This window comes from Miscanthus floridulus, chromosome 12 (genome assembly GCF_019320115.1).
Source record: "Miscanthus floridulus cultivar M001 chromosome 12, ASM1932011v1, whole genome shotgun sequence".
In the NCBI taxonomy this organism is placed as follows: domain Eukaryota; kingdom Viridiplantae; phylum Streptophyta; class Magnoliopsida; order Poales; family Poaceae; genus Miscanthus; species Miscanthus floridulus.
This window is the reverse complement of record NC_089591.1, coordinates 33,448,261-33,473,509: the sequence shown is the minus strand read 5'-3', so window position 1 is coordinate 33,473,509 and position 25,249 is coordinate 33,448,261. Positions and strand designations below refer to the sequence as shown.

Genomic DNA, 25,249 nt, shown 5'->3' with positions numbered 1-25,249 from the left:
GAAATTGAACTTTCGAAATATCATGTTTACTTTCCTTGATCCAAATCATTTTGAAGGTTTTTCCAAAGTAACCTATAATGATCTTAGATGGGAACTGCTCTGCTACCAGCTGTGGCAGAACCTCCTAAGAAATCAGGCCCACGTGCACCTATCGTTGTCTTACCAGACCTCGAATAGCGTTCACGAGTTCCCAACAACTCAACAGGTCTGTCGGGTGTCCTTGAGAAACCCGAATCATCCACGATTCTCTTTTCAAACAGGATCCCAATCACAATCATTGCAGATTACAACAGTTTATTCAAATATATACATCAGAGTAAAAGATAGCGGAAGTCTTAAGGTAACATAGGTTACAAACCAGTTGTTTTCAAACTTACAATACCATAAGTGTTATACAACCATAGTAGCGAGATAATATTACATTAACTTTATTTATCATACAAACTAGTACCTTGTCCAAAGGCCATTCATCACTCCTCATCATCATTGACTTCAAACACAGACATACAGCAGGGACCAAAACAAGCCTGTGCATGCGACTCACCTGCAACAAGGGTTAACAAACCCTGAGTACAAAGGTACTCAACAAGACTAACCCGACGAAACGGGGTGTAATACTTTAGAGATGCAGGGGTTTGGGACAAGGTAAGGATGTAGCAAAATTTAAAGTCCTTTGCCAAAAGCTTACTATATTTATCCTATTCTCAAATTTTACCCCTAAGTCCTTTTAGTTCATTATCTCAACTAATGTACATTTCTCATATTCCATTCCTTCTCATTCCATTCTTTCTCATATTTTAGTAATTCACCAGTCCTGTATTGCTTCTGTAATGAATCGAGTCTCCATATCCGTGGAGCACCAGCAATTCGAATTGATTCAAGTCCCAGCTGGGGATTCCGTATCACACGACATATGTAGAACTTAATCTTGCATATATCAACCTCGCTACCGGATCCTCCTATACTAAGCCGTCTCCACGCTACCCGAGAGCACAGCACACCTCAAATCCGACCACATTTCAGCCATGAGGGTACACGCTACTCCCGCCATTTCTCCACTCCTAGTGCATGGGCATTCATCTTAGTATCAGATTAGCTGAAGTAGGCTTACCGGAGTATGTGACCAGTACTACAAAGTGTCTCGTTCAGAAGATCCACAATGAGTGGCCTTTAAGCGACATAGCCGGCAACCTTACCCAACATTCAAGATAAGTCACCCGACTAGTCTCTAATTCATTCTACATTCTTTCTTTCTTTGGCCAGTATGCCATCTTTGATTGTATCAAAACTTTTACTTTAAAAGCCTACCATAAAGCATACTAAGCATTCTACGCCTTTGTAAATGAAAACATCTTCAAGGATGGTAAACAAGTAACAAGGTAGGCAATGCATCAAGTAGATAATATTTGAATTGATCAACTTAATGCATTAAGTAACATAGGTGATAAACTTTTCAAAGTAAACAAGATAAGGGTTTAATGCATAAACCGGGGCTTGCCTTCGTTGATGATCTCAGGTTCCGGATCAGTACCACAATTATCAAATCCCGTGACAATCAAGGATTCTTCCAGGACTTGCTCAACTAGAATCATTTCACTCTCGGGTTCTACATGAAACGATAACATATGCCTTAACATGATGATAATGTAAACATGATGCTTTCATGGTACATGAAATGTAAAAACACCCCGAATATGATTTTTCTTCATGGTACAGTTGCAAGCCAACAAAACCAACTTGTAAATCTACCGTCAAGGATCACACATGTGACTTGACCAAACTAATCTTGAAACCCTACTGGTCACACAACATGACCCAAACAAAAATTAAACCCTAACCCTAACAATTAGGGTTGCTTTTATTCAATTTTTAATTAATTTGAAATAAGCCCAAAAATAAACTTGTTCCAAATGACCTCAAAATTTTATGTAAGCTTCCTCATAACAAATTAGTGTACCAAAATAAATTTCATAATTTTTGGAGCTATACAGTGGCCTACAAAAATCATGGAAATTGCAATTATTAATTAATGGACTGAATATTTGAACATTAAAAATTTATTCAAATTTCAAGTTTCAAATTTTTAAACCATACTAGAGCATGTATAGAAGCTGCACAAATTTTTTTCAGAATTTTTGGATGTGTAAATAAATTCCTACAAAATTGAAAAATTGCTGCACTATTCAAAAATCAGAAATTAGAAAAACTCTCTGTTCTCTCTCTCTGTCGCTGACAGGTCGGCCCCACCCGTCAGTGACTCATATGCGAGCTCGGCGGCGCTGCCCGACTCCGACCGGCCAATTCGCGCGCGTCGGCGAGTGCTCCGGCGATACGGTTGGCATCAACACGATCAACATCACATGGCGGACCTATCTCGACACTCATACCAGTCGCGGGCACACCGGAGAAGGTATCTTGCCGGCCATGGTGGCTACGACGGTGAACTCGCGGCGGTGCACGGTGGAACACCGACTACAACACGGTAGCATCTAAAGCGAAGGGATTAACACGATTAGGGACTCACCACCAACACGTTGATGTGCTCGGTGAAGACGGAGATGGTCTGGAATGACCTAGCCACGGTGAGGTTGACGGTGGCGGAGCTCCGGCCGATCCTGAGGAAGACGACGTCGCGCGGTGGCGCTGGACTTCCAGGAGCGACACGATCAGGCTTGGGAGGAGCAGAAAGACGAGGCGGAGCTACTGGCGGATGCTACTGACTTAGGATGCTACGACGGCGGTGAATTTCGTGAGCGCAGTGAGGTCGTCGGTGGCGAGCAGAGGCAGGAAAGGAAGAGAGGGACGACGACGGTACGGCTATTTATAGCCGGGAGGAGCTCGTCTGGCTTCGACAGCACACGACGAAGATGCCACGGTGATGATGACATGCCAGGGCGCGAGGAAGCGGCGCAAAACGCTCGGCGGCGGCAGTGGCGTGGCGTCGGCGGTAAGTGGTGATGTAAATCTTGATTTTTGAATTATTTATAGAACTGCCACTGAGTCTATTTTTCAAATTACTCCCAAATTTTCTAAAGAAGTTAAAAATCTCCGAAAATGAAAGTTGCTCAACTTTTTAAACTCTACAACTTTGCTTCAAAGAATATTTTCAAATTCTGCCTCCATTTTGAAATTTGAATTTGGGGTGCATTTGAGTATTTGAATCATTTCAAAATTACTCCAAATTTTATATGTAAACTTGAAAAACTTTAAATACCAAAGTTGATCCACATAATATAATCTTCAACTTTGCTTTTTGCCTCAACCCCAAATTCCACATGGATTTTGAATTAGTCAAAAGGGGCAAAAAGGACTTTTATAATTTGAATTTGAATTCAAATTTGATTTGTCTTTCTTTTACTTTAACTTTGATTTTTGACCAATAACATGGCCCATTAGGGTTATTTAAGTCAAAAGACACATGGCCTCACATGATCACATGAAATTTGACCCTTGTGGTCATGATCTTTATTTAGGGTTTTGAAACACATCATATGAAATAACAACATTATGAAATAAAGCTTATTTAGTGAATACATTCAAAATTTTCTACTCCATGAATGCTTTGCAATGCATATGATGACATGTCAAATTTTAGTGCTAGGTCAAAACACCAGAGGTGTTACAGATGTTAACCGAGAAATGACCTTTTTTTTGCTCCTCATGCATTGAGGCATCAAATGTATCTCATGCAATGCTTTTGAGCATTTTTTAAGCCATACCGAACTAAATTCTTCTCAAAAGGTCCATTAAAAAATTTATCTTTGTTATTGTTTCACGATTGCAATTTCATAATCAGCCTGTTCGCTGATTGGTTTCTGAGCTGATAAGCCCAGCTGGTGCTGATTTGTTGTGAGAGGAAAATACAATACCATGGCTGATAAACCCCGACTGAAACCAACAAGCAAACATGATGAATGTGTGTGCACAGTTCTAGCTGACATCTCAAGAATTTGGAGTCTAGGTTGGGCACTGATTTCTCAATAGTGAGTCTATTTGAAGAACCAAATATTTTATAAAGGTATACTAAATTGGCAATGTGCATGTTATCCAAATGGAATCTATAGTTCTTATTTGTTATCTCTGTTAGTTTTTCATTGAAGTTGGGTAGCGCTTCTAATCTATTTAGTGGTTTGGAGAGTGAAAATCATTACTAAAATTTTCAAAGCTAAGTGACTCGCCTTATCAATAGCATATAACCTATTTTGAAATTGTATATTTCAAAATTTGTAGCATTTAGACTTGTGTACGCTTACACTTTATATAGTGCACATGTTGAGTTTTATAGAATTTGAAGTGTAATTACTAATTTTATTTAAAGGTTGGCGGCGGCTGCAGTGGTGTACCCAGGATTTTAGAGTAGGGTATGCCCATGGCAAGAAAATATTTGGATGAACAACGTAAAAAGTTCACAAGAGCTTAAATAAAAGATACATATAGTTCAAACTAAATGTGTTCCATAACAAATTGAGATTACAAAATATTAGAAGAAAATTACAATTAAATTTCAACTTTCCAATCCTTCATTGTTTGATAGCGATTAATGACGTCATGATCTTTGACTTAAAAAAAGAACTCATGCTCATTAAATGTGACCAAACAATAATTCAAACGTAATTGAAAACACTCTCTCTGCAGTAGCAGTTGCTACAGGTTGCTATAGGTAGCACTAGCACCAATTTGAGAAGTTTGTACACAAGATCATGTTTGTTGTGCTTATTTGTTGAAACAAGCATGACAGAAAGCTCAGCAAGGTTGTTCAATGCTAATTACATGTGGTCTTGATGTGAAAGGGGAAGGGGAATGTACCCTACGTGCCTTTTCAGTTAGACGCGAATTACAGTGAGAAAATAGCGAAGAATCGTAATTTTGAGACCTTAACTATATTGTACATGTATATACCTCCAAGAACTACTAAAAGTTTTCTTAAAAATATTGGGTATGCCCGAGAATACCCGGGCACAACTGTAGGTCCACCCATGGGCGGCTGTGCCGCGCCAATCCCTCTAGCACGGCATAAGGGAGTGGCTGCATCGTCCTCTTTCACATGGTAGGATCATGTCTCGTTGGCATCCTTCATCACCGTGGCAGTTTTACCATGCTAATGCATGTGTTTTGTCGCATCACATGAACTAAGACAACCAAAAGAGTAAATTTAGGGTAGATTGTTAAAATATTTTTGACAAATTAAAAAATCCTAGGTCAAACTACTTTATATAAGTTTGTATGTTTTTTTTGGGGGGAATTATAAGTTTGTATGTAATCGAGCTTGCATAGTAGCAGTTTTTTTTTTTTTTTTGAGCAATTACATAGTAGCAGCTGGATCTGGTCCGTCCAGGAAGAGAGTACATGGGCTTCGGCGACCTGTATCGGCCCATACTGGTGGGCTCGGAAAACGCTCTGGCATCACGCAACAGTGAAGTTTGGCTGCTTGCTCTGTAGGACTGGTCCGGAAAGGGATTTTCTCGGCGCGCTACGACTGAGCTGAGAGGAGCGGTAAATCGGCGGTAGCGGCGAGCTAGGGTTCCAGCGAGTGCACTCAATGGCGTCCGAGGCGGCGCGGCGGCGGCAGGAGATGGCGGTGGAGGGGCAACGGCACCTGGAGGAGACCATCGCAGCCGCGTTCCAGATCCTCGTATCCATGAACGACGAGCTCTGCAACGCCGGCCTCTGGTCCTCCTCCTCCGTCTCGGCCGCCGCCGCCGCTGCCGCTGGCTCCCAGCACCAACACTCTGCTACTCCGCCGCCGCCGCCACACTCTGCAGATTCCGACGCCGCCGACGCAGGGGGCGCGCCCGGCCCCGGCGGATCGCTCGACGAGGCGAGGCACCGCTACAAGTCAGCCGTGGCGGCGCTGTGGGCTTCCATCTCTGCCGTTTCGTCCTGCGCTCAGGTGAGAGCTTGATGCACCTTGTGGTCCTGGCGCTTATGCGGAAATTTGATTTAGGCGCATTCTTTTGTGATGAAAGATGGCACTTATGGTGTAAAAAGAATCAGGGCATTGCCATGTAGGGGAGCCAAAGCAAATTCTTATTACGAGACTGATTTGAGATATTTGCAATGGTAACAACTCCAGCTCCTGTAATGCCATAGTGGTCATTGGTGTGGAGGGAGCTAACAAATTTTCATTTCCAAAGCTGACAATTTTTTTTATTTCCATCGATAGATACATATTGTGGCACAATTATAAAGATGAAATATTGATGTGAACTTCTGAAGTTTGTGGTGCTATGTTAGACATTACTTCTTTTGAGAAAACAATCTTGCCTTGCTAAAAAGAACATCATTGGCGACCTAGGATTGACTTCTTCCCACTGGCCCAACTTAGGAGTCTGCTGCTTTCATGCATGTCAAATGCACAGGTGTACTATTGACCAAAATTTAAAAACGTGCCTGGGGAGAACTAATATGCCCATGGCTTCTGGACAAAAGGCGAAGCGAAAGGCGCCTAAGAAAATGGACAATGGGAGTAATTCTTAAGGACAAATCCAACTGGTAAATAGCAACAAACATGGATTTTAGTTAACCAGAACTTGTGTTTCACGTCATATGTAGAAGACTGTTTACCTTACCTTAAAGTTAATATTATCCCATCATAGTCGTAATTGGTCAAGCCTGATTTTTGCACACTGTTCAAGATAAATTTGGTTTGCCAATGCTAGTTGAAATTGATCTAGGCTGCTTATCCCTCCCACACATGACTTCTCTAAGATCATGCATGCTCACTTTGTCAGGACATTGGATCAACAGAATCCGAAGCTGACCATGCTGAGATTGAGAGATTGGAAGAGCATGCTTCTGCTTTGAGAAAGGTACTAGCCTGTAAATTCTCTAGTTAGTTTAATCTATTCTACTATATTATATTACTCCCAAAGTTTGGACATCTGTCTGAATTATATTTGCCCATTTGGCTTCCTGTTAGCTTCAGGCAGCAAGTCCTTGTATGTCTATTCATAAGTAGTTAAGAACAGAGTGAGGAACTACTGTTTTTCTATCCTTGTCTGCATGGAGGTGTAAAAATATGAGTTAGAGCATTTTGCACCATCTGCATGATTTATTTACTGTTTGTTTTGTTTGTTTTTAGTGCACAAGGACTTTTTTTTTCAGATTCTGTATTGCTTCTCTGGTTCCTAAAAACTCCCAGCATTTTTTCATTCTTTGTCGTGATTCGAAGAGTACAGTCCCATGTGTCGCTATCAATTTAGTTTTGGATTTCATCTATGGTAGGATCTGCTGTATTTAGAAATAAAAAGAAACATGATTTTTGTCAACTTCTGATATACACTTTCTTTTATCACACTAATTTAACACATTTGACAGATAATTCGTATCTTTCTAACATTGAGATCTAATGCAGGAGATTGAAAGCAAAAACAAGCAAGTAAAGCTCCTCATGGATCAGCTCCGTAACCTAATAACTGACGTAGCAATGTGGCAGAGCCCTTGCTCAGTGTGAAGTGCCTAGTTAGAGACCCTACATAAAGGCATATTGTTCATGTTGGGTAACTGACCATATGAAAGGGAGAAATATATGGGATATGACTGGGCTGCACGGAAAAGAAAAAGTTTTCCTCTCTATACCAACTAAAAGTGTGTTGGACATCGAAGCAAGTGCAGATAGGATGTCATATGTTGGACATGAATGTTATTTTGGACACGACTGTAGATACGGGTATCCTTTTGAAACTTGTGTGAATTTTCGCAATGACGAATTTCCTGTAATGTTTTGCGAATCCTGAATCTTATAGTAACTTTCTCTTGGGAAAAACAATCTGGAATGATATTTGGCTTTTCACATGCAATGCGCATTATTTCTGTTAACTGAAAAGGAAGAAAGATTGCAATGTGCGTTTAACAGTCTGAAGTTGCGTTTGCCAGTCATATAATGACTTAATACAATGATTATATTTGCTTGAATGATGAAAAGAATACTTCAGTTGATCCATCGTTTATATACAAGCCTTGGGAAACAATATCTTACAAGTACAACATGATAAAAAAAACAAAAGTCAAGTTAGGTGCCACCGTATGACATGAGTGGTACGCTGTATTAGTTTTATCAGCATTTCAGCATTATGAAGGATGCGCATATATTCATTGAGAAACTGATTTTCCAAACTGGCAAAGTCAACAACCTATAAAAAGACATTCCTTAAAGTCACAGACACCTAAATATAGTGTTCATTAAACTGCTACTGTGAAAATACACCTAAATATAGGGAGTGAAAATACATCGTGGCAGCAATAATCTACTCTCCATTTCGTAAACACTGTACAAACTGACGGCCATCAGGTCCTAGTTAGTAGCAAGTGGAACCCATTCCCTAAATACTTCATTTATGTCATTGCTGGGTGCTGGCAGATCTCGAAACCGAAATGCTCCTTACATGAAGTTGTTGATCCCTAATAACTCTAAGTCAGTGTCAAATATTGATGTTACTTCATTTGATCCTTCCAATTCTGCCTGCATTTACAACAAGCATTTGATTAGCCATAACATGGAGATTTGAATTGATAAAAAAGAGGGCAAAAATACATGAATTTAGTGGCTCTTCTGGATTCTCTAAATTATGTTTATATGTGTATCGCATTGAGATTTAAAACTGATTAACCTATCGTTGCTGTACATGTCCCCTAAAAAAGAGAATAATGCCTCGATCGTCTGCAGACTGCAGTTGTGACTCGAGCAAGTTTGTCCTAAATTTGCTTTCAAGTACTCTGGACTAGTTTCCTTCATCAACATGACCTATGATGAGAAATTTGCTTAACTTGTTTAGTTTATTGGTAACTTCTTACAGCTGCCCTCCTTTATTGAAATGATATTGCACATTAAGAGGAAAAAAACTTCTTACAGTTGCCTGGCGAAACTCCTCAAGCATTCGTCGATATTGCATCCTCGCTTCGGTAGAGTCTACCATGGACATCACTCTTGACACAGCCTCCTTTACAGCTTGATCGACCTTCTGCCGACGGAAGACCTTGACTGCTTCATCATCATCGAAGTCATCGTCTTCCTCATCATCTTCCTCTATTGCTTCGACCATTGGTTGCTGCTCAGCTCGGAAACCACGTAGGCCATGACCTTTCCGGCGCCACCTAAGTATTACTTTCTCTAGCACACTGACAGTGCTTACAATTGTTCTGTATTTCTTTCTCACTTGATGGCCTCTTACATGAGCCTGTACAAAGAGAGACCTTTAGCGTGAACAAAGCACAAATTAACTTGCCAGATACCATATATGTATTTATATGCCCATGAATTCAACTTGAAGGAGGCTACCAAATAAAAAAAATCTGGATACCTATTCCCCTTACCTGTATTTTAACTGTATTTCTTCTCATGTTGAGAAAATGTTTGCGGCCTTTCCAACCTTTGTATTTCTTCTGAATTGAAACAGCTGCTTTATCATAAAACTGACCACTCGAAGCATGAGCTTGGTGGTACAACCTTGATGCAGCTGCAAGTTCATCTATATCCTCTTGGGTCATTCCATATTCATCCCTAAGTCGAGCAGTCTTCTGCTGTCTCTTCCTGAAAGAAAAGGCACGGAAAGCATTCTGGATGCGAGCTGCTGCTTGAGCTGAATTCCTCACTGCTGCCAAAGAATCCTTCATTGAGAGCTCATCTTCTGTGCCACCATGCAGTTGGGCACTCCTCTGAGATATGCTTTCCACAGCTCTCTCTGCTTCAACTTTAGCTGATCCTTTTGAGACATAACTTTCTTCTATAGTGAGTGATGCAAGATAGCTAGTTAGCGACACTTCTGAAAGATAGCCTGCAAGGCCCGTATGCCCTCGTTCAGAAGCCAGGAAAGCTGCTGTTTTACCCACTGGGTCTTGTGCAGTGGGATCAGTAACTGCTGTTGCCGATGCACCAGCAGCAAGAAGTGCAGCAACCATCTTTTCCCTGCAATAAAATCGACATATTGTTATCTTGCTTTTTTTTTGGGGGAATCATATTGTTAGCTTGCTAGTTCCAAGCTAATCAATAGTGCTATGTACCAACACTTGAAAAGACAATTACAAAGAAAGAAAAGCTGTAATAGAACACTACCATTTCACAAGAAAAGAACTATGTTGATATATGCATTGCACAATTGACTCCAGTACTAGTCCAAAACATAATGGGAATGACCATGTAGATCTTTTATGTACTGTAACCATTGTTACTGTTATTGTTTCCAGGTTCTTGGATTGGCTATTACCTAATTACCAAGCTAGCAAGGTAGCCCAAAATACTTGATTTTACCAGAATGAAACAGCTCATTGATTAAAATTTATATTTTTTCCTATTTAATTTAAGAATCATACCTACTTTATGTGGCTCTAGATTTTTTTCTACTGGCAGTTGCTTGGTTACCAAGTTAAAAGCACAATGGTATACGAAAATCATATCTTGAGTGAACAAAAGGATTCCTTTCTTTGCAGCTATTCTGTTCTGTCCATGAAAATTGCTATGGAGAAAATGTAGCAAGAAAAAATGGACTTGTACCAGCTCTACAATATAAACTTTGATTACCTTCCAAAATAAGCAGCCCAATGAAGAGCAGTCCAACCATTTGAATCACGAAAATTTAGACCAACACCAGCACTGAGAACTGACGACAATGCCCACTCATAGCCTAGGGCAGAGATTAAGTGTATAATACCCTGCTCATGCTTGGATAGAGAATCTGTTCCATTGAATCCTCTGGGCTTCACTGATAACCACTGTTGTAATTTACGTTTCAGCAGTTCCTCCAAAATCCAATCAACCGAGTTTAATGGATTTTCGCACCCTACTTTGAGTTCGTCAATCAACCTATCCCAGAGCTCTTCATTCATCTTAAGTTTTGGACACTGTCCAGATTGGGAACCACCATCTGGAACTTCAGGGCTTCCATTCCCAGACAAAAGCATTCTAGCAAATTTTGCAAGAAGTAACAACTCTTCACTGGATTTCAGATGTCTAGAAGATGGTGCAACGTCTGTGAAACCAGAAGAGGTTGGTTTTGAGCGGAACTCAAAGTCTTTGAATTCACTGCAAACTTCTCTGTTTCCCGAAGTAATGCAGATTCTGAGATTTCCACTGCTGTGCAGTGGTGTCTGGCAGCGGAGAACACCTGGCTGAACTATTTCAACAGGTACCTCACTGTCACCAAACATCACGGCCCAACACAAATTTGATGGATCACATAGAAAATCTCCCGTAATGATGACCTGAATAAATGAGATGGTGAGAAGAGCATCTGTAAATGAGAACATTTGGTGTTATGATGATTGATGTAAAAAAGCAAAAACTTCACCATTTACCTTGGTGATCTCATAGGAAAATGCCCATTCTGGAGAGATCTCACGAATGTTAAACTTGTTTGTCTGTCCTAAGGCAAATGATGTATCTTCTCTGGAGTAGGGTTCAAAATGACCATGATCAAACAACTCCGCTATTTCAGAGTCCTGAGAATTGCTTTGAAATGTTAATGCTGTTTTTGTTTGCCAATCTGGGTTCAAAGAGCTTTCAAATCTACTGTCATAAGATGAAATGGTATCAGTTACACAGTTCACCCTGTTTCTCAGCACAGAGTTCAAAGATGGTGAGTCAATGGTGGCCTCTGGTCCTAAAAGAAACCTTTTAGCAGCAGAAAGTTGTATGCGCAAATCACTGCTGTCCAGGCGTTCTGGTGGATGGTATTCTGAATTTTTCTGATACTCGGCATCAGATTGCTGTGCAAAAACGCAAGTCATTGATACAGTTCAGTGAGAGTATAAGCATGCAATGGTATTTATGAACAATTGAACACAAGGGGTATAATTTTGATATAGAGGACAAGATATTTGTTATGGATTTGGTGTTTGAAGATAATCTTTTATAGTACATTTAACAAAATGTACTTAAATGTCTTTTTTTTTCCCACGGTTCTTGTTCAAAATAAAAGACATTTAAGTACATTTTGTTAAATGTACTATAAAAGATTATCTTCAAACACCAAATCCATAACAAATATCAAATGCATGTCAACTTCAAATTTTCCTAAAGAGTAGTGAAAGTTAAAATGTTGAAAAAATATATTGAATGAGGAACACTTCAAGGCATCAGTTTGTTAACACAATTCCACATGCATCACTGCATCAGTTTTATGTGTTCTACAAGGAAGAAGAATCCCAAGTTACGATTTCCTCACCTGGGATATGGATGAAGTTGGTAAACCTGAACTGGAGTGCAGTACATCTTCCCATGATGGTGCTATATTCCTACTTAAACCTTTCTGTGTTCCTTCTTGTCGAATTTGTTTTACTTGGTTTTCACCTGAATAAGGCAGGAAAACCAATTTGATTTCACTTTGTTAACAAAAATTGAACTGTCAGTTAGTTCGACACCTAACAGCATGATGCTTCATATATACGTGTGCCAGAAGGCCACAAGTAGGCGCATCACTTGTGCATCAAAAACGTTTTTCTAATAGCAGATGATTGCATGGTGAGATTTTAAATATCTAGCAAGGCATGTGTTCAAAACAAAAGCTCACAATGGTTTGACGAAAAAAATGTATTGATATAATCATAGATATAATGAAAGCAAATTTGGCCCTGCACATCATACTATCACAGGACAGGTTGTAATTGGCCTCGTAGGGAAAAGAAAAAAAGGAAACTTTAACTACACAAAAAATCGACACCATCCTAATCCTGACAGAGTTCACTCTAGTACAAAAGTAAACACTTCAAATTCAGCTATTATAAAGTTTTCCTAAGTTACAGATATAACAAGCCTGTGAACATGACATCCTTTCAAAAAAAAAAAAAACTCTTATGTACAACTAGCGTGCTCCTGCAAGAAAAATAAAACAACTAGCATGAAACAACTATAAGCCTTTCAGTTAGCCTTTTACATACAACTGCGTGCATAAAATATTTTTAAATTTTACCTCCTATGGACCTAAAAAGAAATGCAGGAATAAACAAAAACATTTTCTAGTCTTACCTCCCACGGAATGAGCTTGATTTGAGTAAATGTAGTCATCATCATCATCTTCACCCAAACTTAACTGCTCAGCTATCTTCTTTAAAGCCATATTAAGCCCAGATTTATTTTGCGAGTTACCATTATCGGTCCGATTTTGTTGCAGACAAGTGTGTCCAACCTCTGGTATGCTTAGTAAACCGCCATTATTTTTGTTATACTCTTTGTTACCGGAATAGGAACTTACTTCAGTTACAGAACTCAAATTAGAATAGCTCTGATGGGACTCACTGCCCTCACTAGTGCCAGAAGTGAAGCTGTGGTATTGGTTTCCACAGATGGCGTTTGGATATCCCAAGGATGAAAGAGGTTCTGGGGGGCCATTCGACAGTTGTGATGAATAATATCTGCCCTGGGAGATGAAAGAAGCGATTGCACAAACATCATTAGTTACAGAAAGAGCTCATGTATTTTAAATAAGTAATAAAACCAAAGAATCTCTTATAATAAGGGAATAGGGATTATCTAATTCACTAAAAAGTTAGTTTCAAATTTTCACAATTTTTTGGCATAGCAAGAAAATATTCTCTGTAAAGGATAAAACATGAAAGGCGTGATCGGATTATAGCAATTGGCATTTTGTCTATCGATAACTCAATAGGTCATCTGAGTCAGTCCTGTCCGTATTTTATTTGCAGAGCCGATGATCATGTCAAACAACACCAGAAAAAAATACATGAAAGCATAACAAGGCAATGTTAATATTACATACCTCAGCAACCTCTCTATATTGTACCAGCACAATGTGTTCATATGCACTGCAAAAATAGAGAATACGAATCAATCAATAAACTTGAAAGTTGTAACCACTGTTTTTGTTTCTCAAGGACAGATGTTCAGAAACAATTCAATGTATACTTAAGTAACAAATTACACAGTAATTCAGCACAATTGTGACTACAATTATCGCATACAACTTAGATGGGCCATAGATCATAATTTCACAGATTCGAGCTAACTGAATGGAAACATAATCTTACGGTTCCAACATCCAGAAACACCGTCTCTGGAAACATGGATTTTGCTCCCCATGAGCGTAATAGCAGCTCAAAGAATCAACATTTCCAACCTGCAATGTTGAGAAAATGTCAGATATGAAACAGAGGACACTGATCAATAATCGACTTCTAAAATTTATGATCCGTACCAAACTAGTAAGATAAAGGAACCTCTTTCATTTGAGTCCTATAAATCCCTACAAAATTCTTAATTCCTAAGAAAATCTCATGTTAATCGAGAGTGAAAAAAACTGCAACCTTGATCTGGTGACACCTGATCTCGCACTCGCACTACACACCACAAACAGAGAAAAACTAGAAACAAAAGGTCCTGTTCAACAATCAGGCAATCATTAATCTAACAAAGGCCAGGGGTATTATATTCCAGCAAACGACCTGACCAACAGCTCCTAGAGCGCTTTTTCTCCAGCAGAGCACCATAATATGCATTCATCTGTGACAGCCTGCAGCAGCTATGAAACTCAAACTTGTCCCATTAAAGACGAGTCCAAGCGTCGTGGCTGTGCTGCAGGCTGCCACAGATGAGGTACATCATAATTTCATAAAGTAATTGCCAATGATTCTTTTGGTCACTATGAAAACACAAAGCTCCACACAAACATTGACTGTTAGGACAATACAACATAGATTGAAACAGTTTTTGGTATAGAAAGCTTGCAATGCTGTTTGTAAAATCATCAGTACATGTAAAGGTCACTTGAACAGGCTATCATGGAAATTAAGATGGACATAATACATACTTTGACCAAGTAAGTGGTTTTAACTGTCGTAAGTCAAGCTTCTCTGACTTTGACCAAGTTTATAAAAAAAATGCACAAACATCTTGTCGGGTTCATAAACCCGGGGTCCCTCGTGGACCGGCTTCACCAGCAAAGGCTCGGCCCAGCAGACGACGTTGCGAACAACGCACAACTCCTGGGCCGGCCCAGATACCTAAAAAACAGGCCAGAAGGGCGATCCAAATCTCCGACCGGAAGGGCTCGCTAAGGAGGAACAACGCTCGGTTCCGACTCCGGCCCGCCTCTCCGGTCGGAGCCGCCTGAGACCAACCGACCGGAGACACCCGCTCGGTGAGGACCAGGAAACAGACGGAAGCAAATAAGGCAGGACACTCAAGTCAACCGCAATACCAAGGACCGTACCCTGTACACCTGTAGGACAGTACCCTGCAACCTTCCTAGCATGTCAGAACCCAAGCAATGTTGTGGGCGCCGACATTTTCCCTACAGTGTTGTGGGCGCTATCAACTCCTATACTAGACAAACACGGTAAGGCTCCCTCCACATGCCTCTGGGCATCAACAGTGTTGCGGGCGCCGACATTTACCATACCAGGCGAACATGGTAAAACCCCCTACATGTCTCTGGACATCAACAGTATAACAGGCACCGACGTCTGCCATACCAAAGAAAGACGACGAAACCTCCCACATGCGTCTGACAACAACGGTGTTATGGGCGCCTACCATCATCTTGTACCCGACGGCGTGAGCAACAAGACTTGGTAGCATACGTACTTCTCTCTCTCGCCTGTAATGGCCGCCCCCTTCATCTATAAAAGGGGATGCGCTCTCTCGCAACAGATAGATCCCTCAATTCACTCATACACAACAGAACCACCAAGTTTAGACCCCGAGCATACGGAGTTCCCGTCACTCTCGGCTCTTCAGACCAGGGTCCGACCGGACCTCTTGTACCCCCCATCTTTCTCCTTCTCGTTTGTAACCCCACTACAAACTTCGAGCACTTAGGCTCAGGAATAAAGTCATCGACCAACTCAAATTGGACGTAGGGCACGTTGCCTGAACTAGTATAAACCCTGTGTCATTGAGTGCAAGGCCACATCCGATCACAACGTACGGTAAAACTAAAAATATTTACGTGTTGGTCACTTTCTGCACCGATAGTTGGCGCTGTCCATGGTGAAGACGTTGTACGTTCACACTTTTGGTCATCGGATGGCCCACTTTTCCGCCACCTTCGCCATGGCGGGCTCAAGCGATACGACTCGCTTCGGCTCATTGGAGTTTCCCGCACTCCCACCTGTTGGGACGTGGGTTCCACCCGTCTTCGAGCCATCCCAGGCCTTACTCTTCGAAAGCCTAGACTTCATCACCGACCGGCTCGGCGTACTACACCTCCGCGAGGAGGCACTTGTTCCGGCGCCCGTTGAAGGGGCGCCCTCCATCGGCTCCAGGACACACGACGACTTCAACAACGCGGCGCCTGTGCTTCATTCCGAGCAAATGCTCTGCTCAAACCCCGCTGTGAGTAATGTACATGCTGTTATTTACTCGCTATTTACTATCTTCTGCCGATTATCCAGAGCGACCGCATTGTCCGCACCACAGCCACTGTTCGACCGGTTCCCCTACGGCCTCGCGTCCCCCGCGGACGCGTACGCTCGGGGACTCCGAAGGACGCTGGCACCGCCCCCTCTCACATCCGAATTCGTGGGAATGGTGAGCTATGCTCCCACCTGTTTCTACGAACTCGTGGATAACGAGGTTGAGAGCGACGGCTCCAGCATCGGTGACGTGGCACCTAGCCACCGTCCGTCCTGGAAGTGCACTATTGCGGACGCTCCGGATCAGCCGCCGGTGGTTGCGGAGTCCTTGCAGACTCACACCCCTCCGGACCCTCGTGTGGGGGCCCTCACACTCGCACAAGAGCACGTCGAGGAACTACGACAACGGCGGCAGAACCAGCCGCCACCTGCGCCGGCGCGCTCGGTGCAGCACGTTGCGCCCCATGAGCGTAACCCGGCGAGCGGCGCCCGAGGTCATGCCCGCCAGGTCCAGCGCGACATCATGGGCGAGGGGAACGACCCCCCACAGTTCGCTCGGGCCAGCCAGAACATCGCCGCCGCGGCAATGCTTCTACGCCGCGTTCCCGAGCCCATCAACCCCTAGGAGCAGGCCGTCCACCGGAAACTTCAGGCGCTGGTGGAAGCCGCCGCCGTTCAACAGGCGAAAAGCTCCACATCATGACTCTGTCTCGCGGCCTCTCTCCCCACCAAGGGAGTGGGGATGCACCAGACGGATCGCTCCATCCGCTCACCGCTACAGCCGCCAAGAGCGGCACAGGAGGCCGTAGCTGCGCTGCGGTCCAACCCGACGCCTGCTCCACACCGACCGCCGGTACGCGAACGGCTCGGTCCGAGCCAAGATACTCGCAGCGTCATCAGCAGCCGGCATCAGGCCCGGCGTAATGATGATGTCTATCGGGCGGTGGTGAGGGCAGGCGACACGGGCCCCGACCGGACCATTGAGGGGAGCAGTGAAACACGCCCCAGGAATGGTCGCCGGTCGGACGACCGGAGTCCTAGCCCAGATGGCCCAGGACCACGGGCCTTTGGCTAACGCATCTGGAGAGCGCCGTTCCCACAGCGCTTCCGACCGTCCACCAACATCGTCAAGCACACCGGAGAGACGAACCCCGGTATATGGCTTGAAGATTTCCGGCTCGCCTGCCGAGCCGGAGTGGTGGATGATGATCATTTCATCATTCAATATCTCCCCATCTGCATGGGGGAACATGTTCGAGCATGGCTCGAATTCCTCCCGCACGACAGCATCCGCGACTGGGCGGACCTCAAGAGGATCTTTGTCGGAAATTTCCAGGGGACGTATGTCCGCCCTGGTAACTCCTGGGACCTCAAGAGCTGCCAGCAGGAGCCCAGCGAGTCCCTGCGGGATTACATCCGCAGGTTCTCCCAACGATGCAACTCCCACCCTTATGTCGTCGACGCAGACATCATCAGCGCATTCCTCTCCGGGACAACCTACGAGTCCCTGATCCACAAGCTTGGGTGTCTAAAGCCCCGTACCACCCGCGACCTGCTCGACTGTCGCCACAAACCACGCCTCCGGCGAAGAGGCGGTCGGAGCGGTCTTCAATGGAGGCCGGGACAAAGGCAAGGCCAAGCGTGAAGACCAAGACGAGGGCCCTTCAACGCAGAGGGGCAAGAAGAACAAAAAGAATCCACGCCGACCGGACAACACTGCATTGGTCGCCGCTGCTGATCGCATGGGCAAGCAGCCCCAGCAGGGCCCGCCTGACCACTTCAACAAGATCATGGATAGCCCGTGCACCAACCACGCCTACCCCGTCAAACACCTCTACAAGGACTGCGAGCTCCTCAAACGTTTTCTGCGACAGGGCGGCGGGCCGAAAGGAGACGGCAAAGAGACGGCAGTCAAGAAGGGAGACGCGGCGGGCAAGGATGGGAACAGCTTCCCCGACCCCGAGGAATGCATCATGATCTTCGGGGGATCCGACGCCATCTGCTCCAAACATCAGCATAAGGTACGCTATAAAGAGGCTTATGCCGTCGAGGCGGCCGTCCCCTCCTTCCTTAGCTGGTCAGAATCTCCGATCATCTTCGATCAGAGTGACCATCGCTCCCACATCGTCAGACCAGGACGCTACCCGCTCGTCGTCGACCCCATCGCCCGCAAGAAGCGCCTCACCAAGGTGCTGATGGACGGAGGCAGCGACCTCAACATCCTCTACGTCGACACCCTCGACACCATACGCATCCCCCGGTCGGAACTCCGCCCGACGGGCTCTCCCTTCCACGGCGTGATCCCGAGAGCACAGGCGTACCTGCTCAGGCAGATCGACCTGCCCGTCACATTTGGCAACCGAGCCAACTTCCGCTCGGAGGTTCTCATCTTCGAGGTGGTGGACTTCCCAGGGTCCTACCACGCCATCCTGGGGCAGCCGTGCTATGCCAAGTTCATGGCTATCCCCAACTACACCTATCTCAAGCTGAAGATGCCGGGACCGAACGGCGTCATCACTGTGTAGCGTCTTCTCGCACGCATTCACGTGCGACCGGGAGCATTTCGAGTTCGCCACTGCGGTCGTCAACTCGTCCGAGCTCCCGTGGCTCGGGGAGTCGTCGACCTCAGCAGTCCCGGACTGCAACAAACCAACCTTCTCGACGGCCTTCTGCCCGCTTGAGGAAACCAAGGCGGTGGGAATCGACCTCACTAACCCTATCAAGAAGATGCGGATCGGGATCCAGCTCTCAGCCAAATAGGAATGCGAGCTCGTCGACTTCCTGTGCGCCAATCGCAATGTCTTCGCATGAAAGCCTTCTGACATGCCGGGCATACCGCGGGAGGTCGCCGAGCACACACTGCACCTCATCCCGGGCTCGAAGCCTGCCAAGCAGCGTCTGCGTCGCTTCGACGACGAGAGACGCAGGGTCATAGGCGAAGAGATCGCCAAACTCCTGGCAGCCAGATTCGTCAGAGAGGTATTACACTCCGACTGGCTTGGCAACCCTGTTCTTGTTAAAAAGAAGACCGGGAAATGGAGAATGTGCGTTGATTATGCTGGCCTCAACAAAGCGTGTCCAAAGGATCATTTTCCTTTGCCACACATAGACCAGATAGTCGACTCCACCTCGGGATGCAAGATCCTCTCCTTTCTGGATGCCTACTCAGGCTATCACCAGATTGTGTTGAAAGAGTCTATCAACTCGCAATATCGTTCATCACCCCGTATGGTTCGTACTGTTACGTAACCATGCTTTTCGGTCTGAAGAATGCTAGCGCCACCTACTAAAGGTGCATGCAGCAATGCTTCGCCGACAAAATCGACCCGCTCGATCAGCCTGAACAAGCCGAGCGGCCGAAACCAACCATCGCCGTCTATGTTGATGACATAGTGGTCAAAACGGCTCAAGATTGCGACTGATCGCAAACTTAGCCGCGACATTCGCGAACCTCCGAAGATTCAACATCAAGCTGAATCCCGAAAAATGTGTTTTCGGGGTTCCGAAGGGGAAGCTGCTTGGATACATTGTGTCCGAGCACGGCGTCGAGGCCAACCCCGAAAAGATCACAGCCATCTCCAACATGGGCCCTATACGCAACGTAAGGGCGCACAAAGGCTCACCGGCTGTCTGTCTGCCCTGAGCCGATTCATCTCCCGGCTCGGCGAACAGGGGAATGCCACTCTACAAGCTCCTCAAAAAGACGGACACCTTCGTCTGGACTGAGGAAGTTCAGTAGGCTCTGGAGAGCCTCAAAGCGTCATTGACGTCGGCCCCGATCCTCGTCGCTCCCAAGCGAGGAAAACCCCTCCTCTACGTCGCAGCAAGCAACCATGTGGTGAACGCCGCCCTTGTCGTCGAAAGGGAGGAGTCGGGACACCACCTTAAGGTCCAGCGACCCGTATACTTCGACGGGGAGGTACTCACCAACCCAAAAGTCCGGTACCCCTAGGTGCAGAAACTCCTATACACCGTGCTGATGGCGACCCGTAAACTCCTACACTACTTCACCGACCATGAAATCGCGGTCGTCACTTCATACCCGCTCGGAGACATCGTCCGCAACCGCGACGCCGAGGGACGGATCTCCAAGTGGGCACTCGAACTCATGGGCCACGACATCAGGTATATTTCCCATACCGCTATTAAGTCTCAGGCTCTCGCGGATTTTATTGCCGAATGGACGGAGGTCCAGCTACCGATCCCAGACGTCACCCACGAGTACTGGACAATGTACTTCAACGGGTCTGTCATGGCGCCCGGCTCGAGGGCTGGAGTGGTTATGATCTCCCCAGACTGGATTAAGCTCCGCTACGCCATCCGCCTCCACTTTTCAACCTCAAACAACGCCGCGGAGTACGAGGCCCTCATCAACGGACTACGCATCGCCATCGAGCTTGGCGCTATGCGACTCTACGTTCGCGACGACTCGGAGCTGGTCGTCGATCAGGTCATGAAGGAGTCCTGCAAAAGCCCCCTCATGGCAGCATACTGCCAAGAGGTGCGTAAGCTCGAGGACAAATTCCAAGGGATCGAGCTGCATCACGTCCCCCTGAAAGGACAACGATGCCGCCGATTTTCTCGCAAAATTGGCCGCCAGGCGGGATCCGTCTCCGAGCGGGGTCTTCATCAACGATCTCCACGAGCCGTCCGCCCGCATCCTAGAAGGGCCGATCCAGACACACCCCGACGCCAACCCGGCGCTCGGGGGCTCCGACCCGAACGCCAACCCGGCGCTCGGGGACTCCGACCCCAGCGCCTCCAAGACTGACGTCGCCCGCCGACGTCGCTGTGTTGGCACTCGATCAAACCGACTGGCGAGCGCCGCTACTCGCCTACCTCCTCGAGGAGGTTCTCCCACCCGAAAGGACTGAAGCACGACGGATCGCTCGACGCGTCAAGACCTTCGTCGCGCTCGGTGACGAACTCTACAAACGAAGTCCATCGGGGGTACTTATGAAGTGCACCCCTACCAACCAGGGGAAGCAGCTCCTCCTCGAGGTCCATGCAGGGATCTGTGGATATCACGCAGGGCCCTGAGGTCGCTGATCGGAAAAGCCTTTCTCCAAGGCTTTTACTGGCCCACCGCGCTATGAGACGTAGAGGAGGTCGTCCGCAGGTGTGAAGGATGCCAGTTCTACGCTCGGCAAACCCATTTGCTGGCACAGGAGCTCCAAACCATCCCCATCACCTGGCCGTTCGCGGTCTGAGGCCTCGACATGGTAGGACCCCTAAAAAATGGCCCGGGCGGCTTCACTCACCTGCTCGTGGCGGTCGACAAATTCACCAAGTGGATAGAGGCCTAGCTCATCACCAACATCCGCTCGGAAGGGGCGGTCAAATTCTTTGTCGACATCATCTACCGGTTCGGCGTTCCTAACTGTATCATCACCGACCCTGGGACTAACTTCATCAGGAAGAAGTTCCTGAACTTCAGTGATGGATACGGCATCTGAATCGACTGGGCCTCGGTCGGACATCCACGTACTAACGGTCAGGTCGAGCGTGCCAATGGCATGGTCCTCCAAGGATTTAAGCCACGCATCTTCGACCGACTCAACAAGTACACCGGGTGATGGGTTGCAGAGGTCCCCAGGATCCTCTAGAGCCTAAGAACGACCCCGAACCGATCCACAGGGTTCACACCCTTCTTCCTCGCTTACGGAGCTGAAGCAGTGCTGCCCTCCGACCTCGACCACGGCGCCCCAAGAGTGAAGGCTTTTGTCCACGACCGAGCCGTGTCGGTGTTTCGAATAAACACCAACTAGTAAATTTATATTTGTTGCATGTTAGACCCGGATGGTATACTAAAGGACACAACGGTTTATACTGGTTCAGGCATAATGTCTCTACATCCAGTTTGCTGCTACTCGTGTTATTAGCACTGAAAAAGGTTTGTAGTAGGGGGTAGAAACGGTCGAAAAAGGGAACAGGTCCCAAGTCTCTAATGGAAAGGTCGAAAGGATGCCAAGAGCTCGGTTGCTGCTCAGCTATGTCATGTGATCTGTGTGGAATCGATCCCCCCTTAGTGAGGTGTCCTGCCCTCCCTTTTATAAACCAAGGGGGAGCAGGGGTTACAGATGGGAGAAGGAGGAAAAAATCAAAGGTAAAGAAGGTCCTTCGAAGGTGTCGGGTTTTTCTTTTCCCTTGAGCCTGCCCTGCTGACATGGCAGACGGTGCCAGAGATAGCACGTTCGTTGATCCTGGTAGGACCGTGCTCTGGCCTCGTTCAGCAAGTGGTCGCGTCCCAACCTACTCCGGTGGATGGTGCGGCGTGCCAGGGTGCCGAGCCATGACCCGACGGGGAGCAGACAGGGAAGTTACCATATGTCCGTTTATTGTAGATGATGTGAGTTCCCTCCTGGATTATAGTGGTTGTCGTATGCTTATGTCAGGGTCCACGTCCGAGGGCTGATGGCGGCGCCCACAACACTGTAAGGCAAAAGTTGACGCCTACAACACTGTTTGGGACCCTGTCATGCCTGAAAGGGTTTAAAGCGCCCGCCCCATCATATCCGGACGATACTTTTCCGTAGGCGTGCAGGGTATGGTCCTCGGTACTGCGGTTGACCTGAGTGTCTTGTCTTACACTATGCTCGCCATTTATGAAGGACCAGGGTGTAGACGCCTGGGACGTCGGGCGAGGTGGAGTCTGTCCTCGGACGTCGATTGAGGCGGAGCCAGCCCCGGGACGTCGGGCGAAGCAAAGCTTGCCCTCGGTCGTCGGACGAGGCGGAGCCAGCCCTGGGACGTCGGGCGAAGCGGAGCCTGCCCTTGGACGTCGGGCGAGGCTTAGCCATCCCTCAGCCGTCGGGCGAGGTGGAGCCAACCCTCGGACGTCGGGCGAGGCGGAGCCAACCCCTAGACATCGAGCGAGGCGGAGCCAGCCCTCAGCCATCGACCGAGGCGTAACCCTGTCCTTGGACGTCGGGCGAGGCGGAGCCTTCCCTTGGTCGTCAGGCGAGGCGGAGTCCAGCCCTCGAGGGTCTGGCGAGGCGGAGCCAACCCTTAGGGGTCGGGCGAGGCGCAGCCAATCTTCGGTCGTATGGGCGAGAAATGTAGATGCGCTCTCGTCTGTTCGGAAGCATCAGCGCATGATGGTTTATTAGTTCCACCTCTTTGGGTACCTCAGCATTCGGTCCCTGACAGTAGCCCCCGAGCCCCTGGACGATTCGGATAGAATCGCCCCTAGGGGGTGATTTGACTTGCCAGAGGGTGCAGGGCGAGCGCACTCGACGGGTGTAGCCCCAAGCCCCTGGGTGATTCAGATAGAATCGTCCGAGGGGTATTTCGATTCGCCAGAGGGTGCGCGCGAGCGCACCTGTCGGGTGTAGCCCCCAAGCCCCCGGGTGATTCGGATAGAATCGCCCGGGGGGTAATTCGGACTCTTCATGAGTATGGCTGTGAGATTTGGTGTTTTGGATAACTAGATAGTTTTAAAGGGAACCCCGGTAGCCCGTTCGCGGGGATTCGTCTAGGGTCAGCCCGGTTGAGATTTGATCGTGGATCGAGACTCCCTTTAGGCTTGTGCGCCTGAGTTTTGGCCGCTCGCAGGCCCATCCCTCGTTGGGACGGTCGTCGAAACTATTGGGCCAGCCCTCGAATCCCTGGACCCAGGCGGGCCGGAGAAAAATGCTTTTTTGACCCGTATCCCCTCTGCGGGAAAAGAGTCTTGGTCTGCCCGGGAAGGCGAAATATCCGGTGTGACTTTCGTGGGAAAGGATAGGGATTACGGGCGCATATCCCGCGACGTGACATGGTGGTGTATCGTGCCAGGCACAGAGATCTAGGTGGACAGTTGCCCTTCTCGCATCCGTCGCCCCTATAAAACCAAGGGGTTCGCTCCTAAGGTTCCGTACTTTACCTCCTTGCCTTTGTATCTATGACCTTCGCCGCCAATCGCCTGAGCCTCCCGCACTCGCATCACAGCCGTCGTCAAGCTCGCATTCCGACCACCCCCATCGTCTAATGGAGCAGTGGTGCAGATCCGATGTCACCCTCCAGCGTCTGGAGGGCCTTGTTCGCTGTGGCCATCTTTGCGCGCGGACCGCCGCCGCCGAGTGGCGGCTGCTCAGCAATGAGGACGCGCCGTCGCCGCCCGATGGCTACGTTGTGTCCTTTGCTCACTTTCACGAGAGGGATTCGCCACCCCCGCCCACAAGTTCCTTCGAGGGCTGCTGCATTACTACAAGGTGGAGCTGCAGCACCTCACTCCCAATGAGGTCCAGCACATTGCGGCGTTCATCGCCCTGTGAGAGGGGTTCTTGGGAATTTGTCGCCACTTCGACCTGTGGCGGCATCTCTTCGCCGTCACCCTCTTGAAGAAGCTGGAGCCTGAGCATGCCGATGGGATGCACCGGCATCTCACTCCGCAACAATCGGGTCAACGAGTACCCGTCGATGCGTCTGTAGACCTCCAACAAGGGGTGACATTCGCATTGGTTCTATGTCAAGAACGACGTAGCCGCCCCCTTGCCAGCGGTCACCAGGACGCCGCATCGAAGAGGTCGTGGAATCGTGGAGGATATGGGGGGTCCCGGATATGGACAAGAAGAAAATCCAGGATCATCTCACCGCCCTCCAAATTCTGAAGGAGAGGGGCGTGAAGGGATCAGGGATCATCGACGCCTACCATACGCGGAGGGTGGCGTCACTGATGAGCCACGCGCTTCACCTGTACCTGATGGCGCTCGGAGCATCACGCGATGGGACGGCGCTTGTCGACGAAGCGCTCCCCCCTCCGAAGTGGCGCAACGCATCAAGGAGGTGATGGAGCCTTCGAAGGATGACGTTGGCGTCGTCCTTGATTTCGTGTATCCGGTGTCGGGGCATCCCCCAATTCGGCCGGAACCGGGGTACATCGACTTCGTAAGTACTCTTTCCCCGTGCCTCCCTTTTACTTGAATTCCCGACCCCTTGGTGCTGACCATGGAATAGCGGGACCAGC

The 25,249-nt window shown here is 47.3% G+C and overlaps 2 protein-coding genes across 3 annotated transcripts in view; one reads left to right on the top strand and one right to left on the bottom strand.

Annotated features, from left to right (window-relative positions):
• Positions 1–5,433: 5,433 nt before the first annotated feature.
• LOC136497686 (mediator of RNA polymerase II transcription subunit 30) lies at positions 5,434–7,685 on the top strand. Its single transcript, XM_066493536.1, has 3 exons — positions 5,434–5,890; positions 6,732–6,809; positions 7,355–7,685. Exons 1-3 carry the CDS (start codon positions 5,540–5,542, stop codon positions 7,451–7,453), a joined length of 528 nt encoding a protein of 175 aa, XP_066349633.1. The 5' UTR covers positions 5,434–5,539; the 3' UTR covers positions 7,454–7,685.
• A 391-nt stretch (positions 7,686–8,076) lies between these two features.
• LOC136497684 (calmodulin-binding transcription activator 4) overlaps positions 8,077–25,249 on the bottom strand; it is a 40,765-nt gene continuing 23,592 nt past the window's right edge. The window contains exons 4-13 of one of the 2 annotated variants that reach the window (XM_066493535.1): positions 13,978–14,066; positions 13,710–13,755; positions 12,959–13,349; positions 12,159–12,283; positions 11,606–11,700; positions 11,290–11,503; positions 10,517–11,196; positions 9,313–9,904; positions 8,850–9,176; positions 8,077–8,461 (exon numbers count right to left, since the gene is read on the bottom strand). In XM_066493535.1, the coding sequence (XP_066349632.1) occupies positions 8,381–8,461; positions 8,850–9,176; positions 9,313–9,904; positions 10,517–11,196; positions 11,290–11,503; positions 11,606–11,700; positions 12,159–12,283; positions 12,959–13,349; positions 13,710–13,755; positions 13,978–14,066 (2,640 nt within the window). In that variant the 3' untranslated portion in view covers positions 8,077–8,380. Of the gene's footprint in view, positions 8,462–8,849; positions 9,177–9,312; positions 9,905–10,516; positions 11,197–11,289; positions 11,701–12,158; positions 12,284–12,958; positions 13,350–13,709; positions 13,756–13,977; positions 14,067–25,249 lie in introns of both variants that reach the window. The other variant, XM_066493534.1, reaches the window with a different exon arrangement.

Coding starts and splice junctions, on each gene's coding strand:
- LOC136497686 (XM_066493536.1), top strand. CDS start 5,540: ATGGCGTCCGAGGCGGCGCGGCGGCGGCAGGAGATGGCGGTGGAGGGG. Junction 5,891..6,731: donor CCGTTTCGTCCTGCGCTCAG/GTGAGAGCTTGA, acceptor TCACTTTGTCAG/GACATTGGATCAACAGAATC. Junction 6,810..7,354: donor ATGCTTCTGCTTTGAGAAAG/GTACTAGCCTGT, acceptor GATCTAATGCAG/GAGATTGAAAGCAAAAACAA.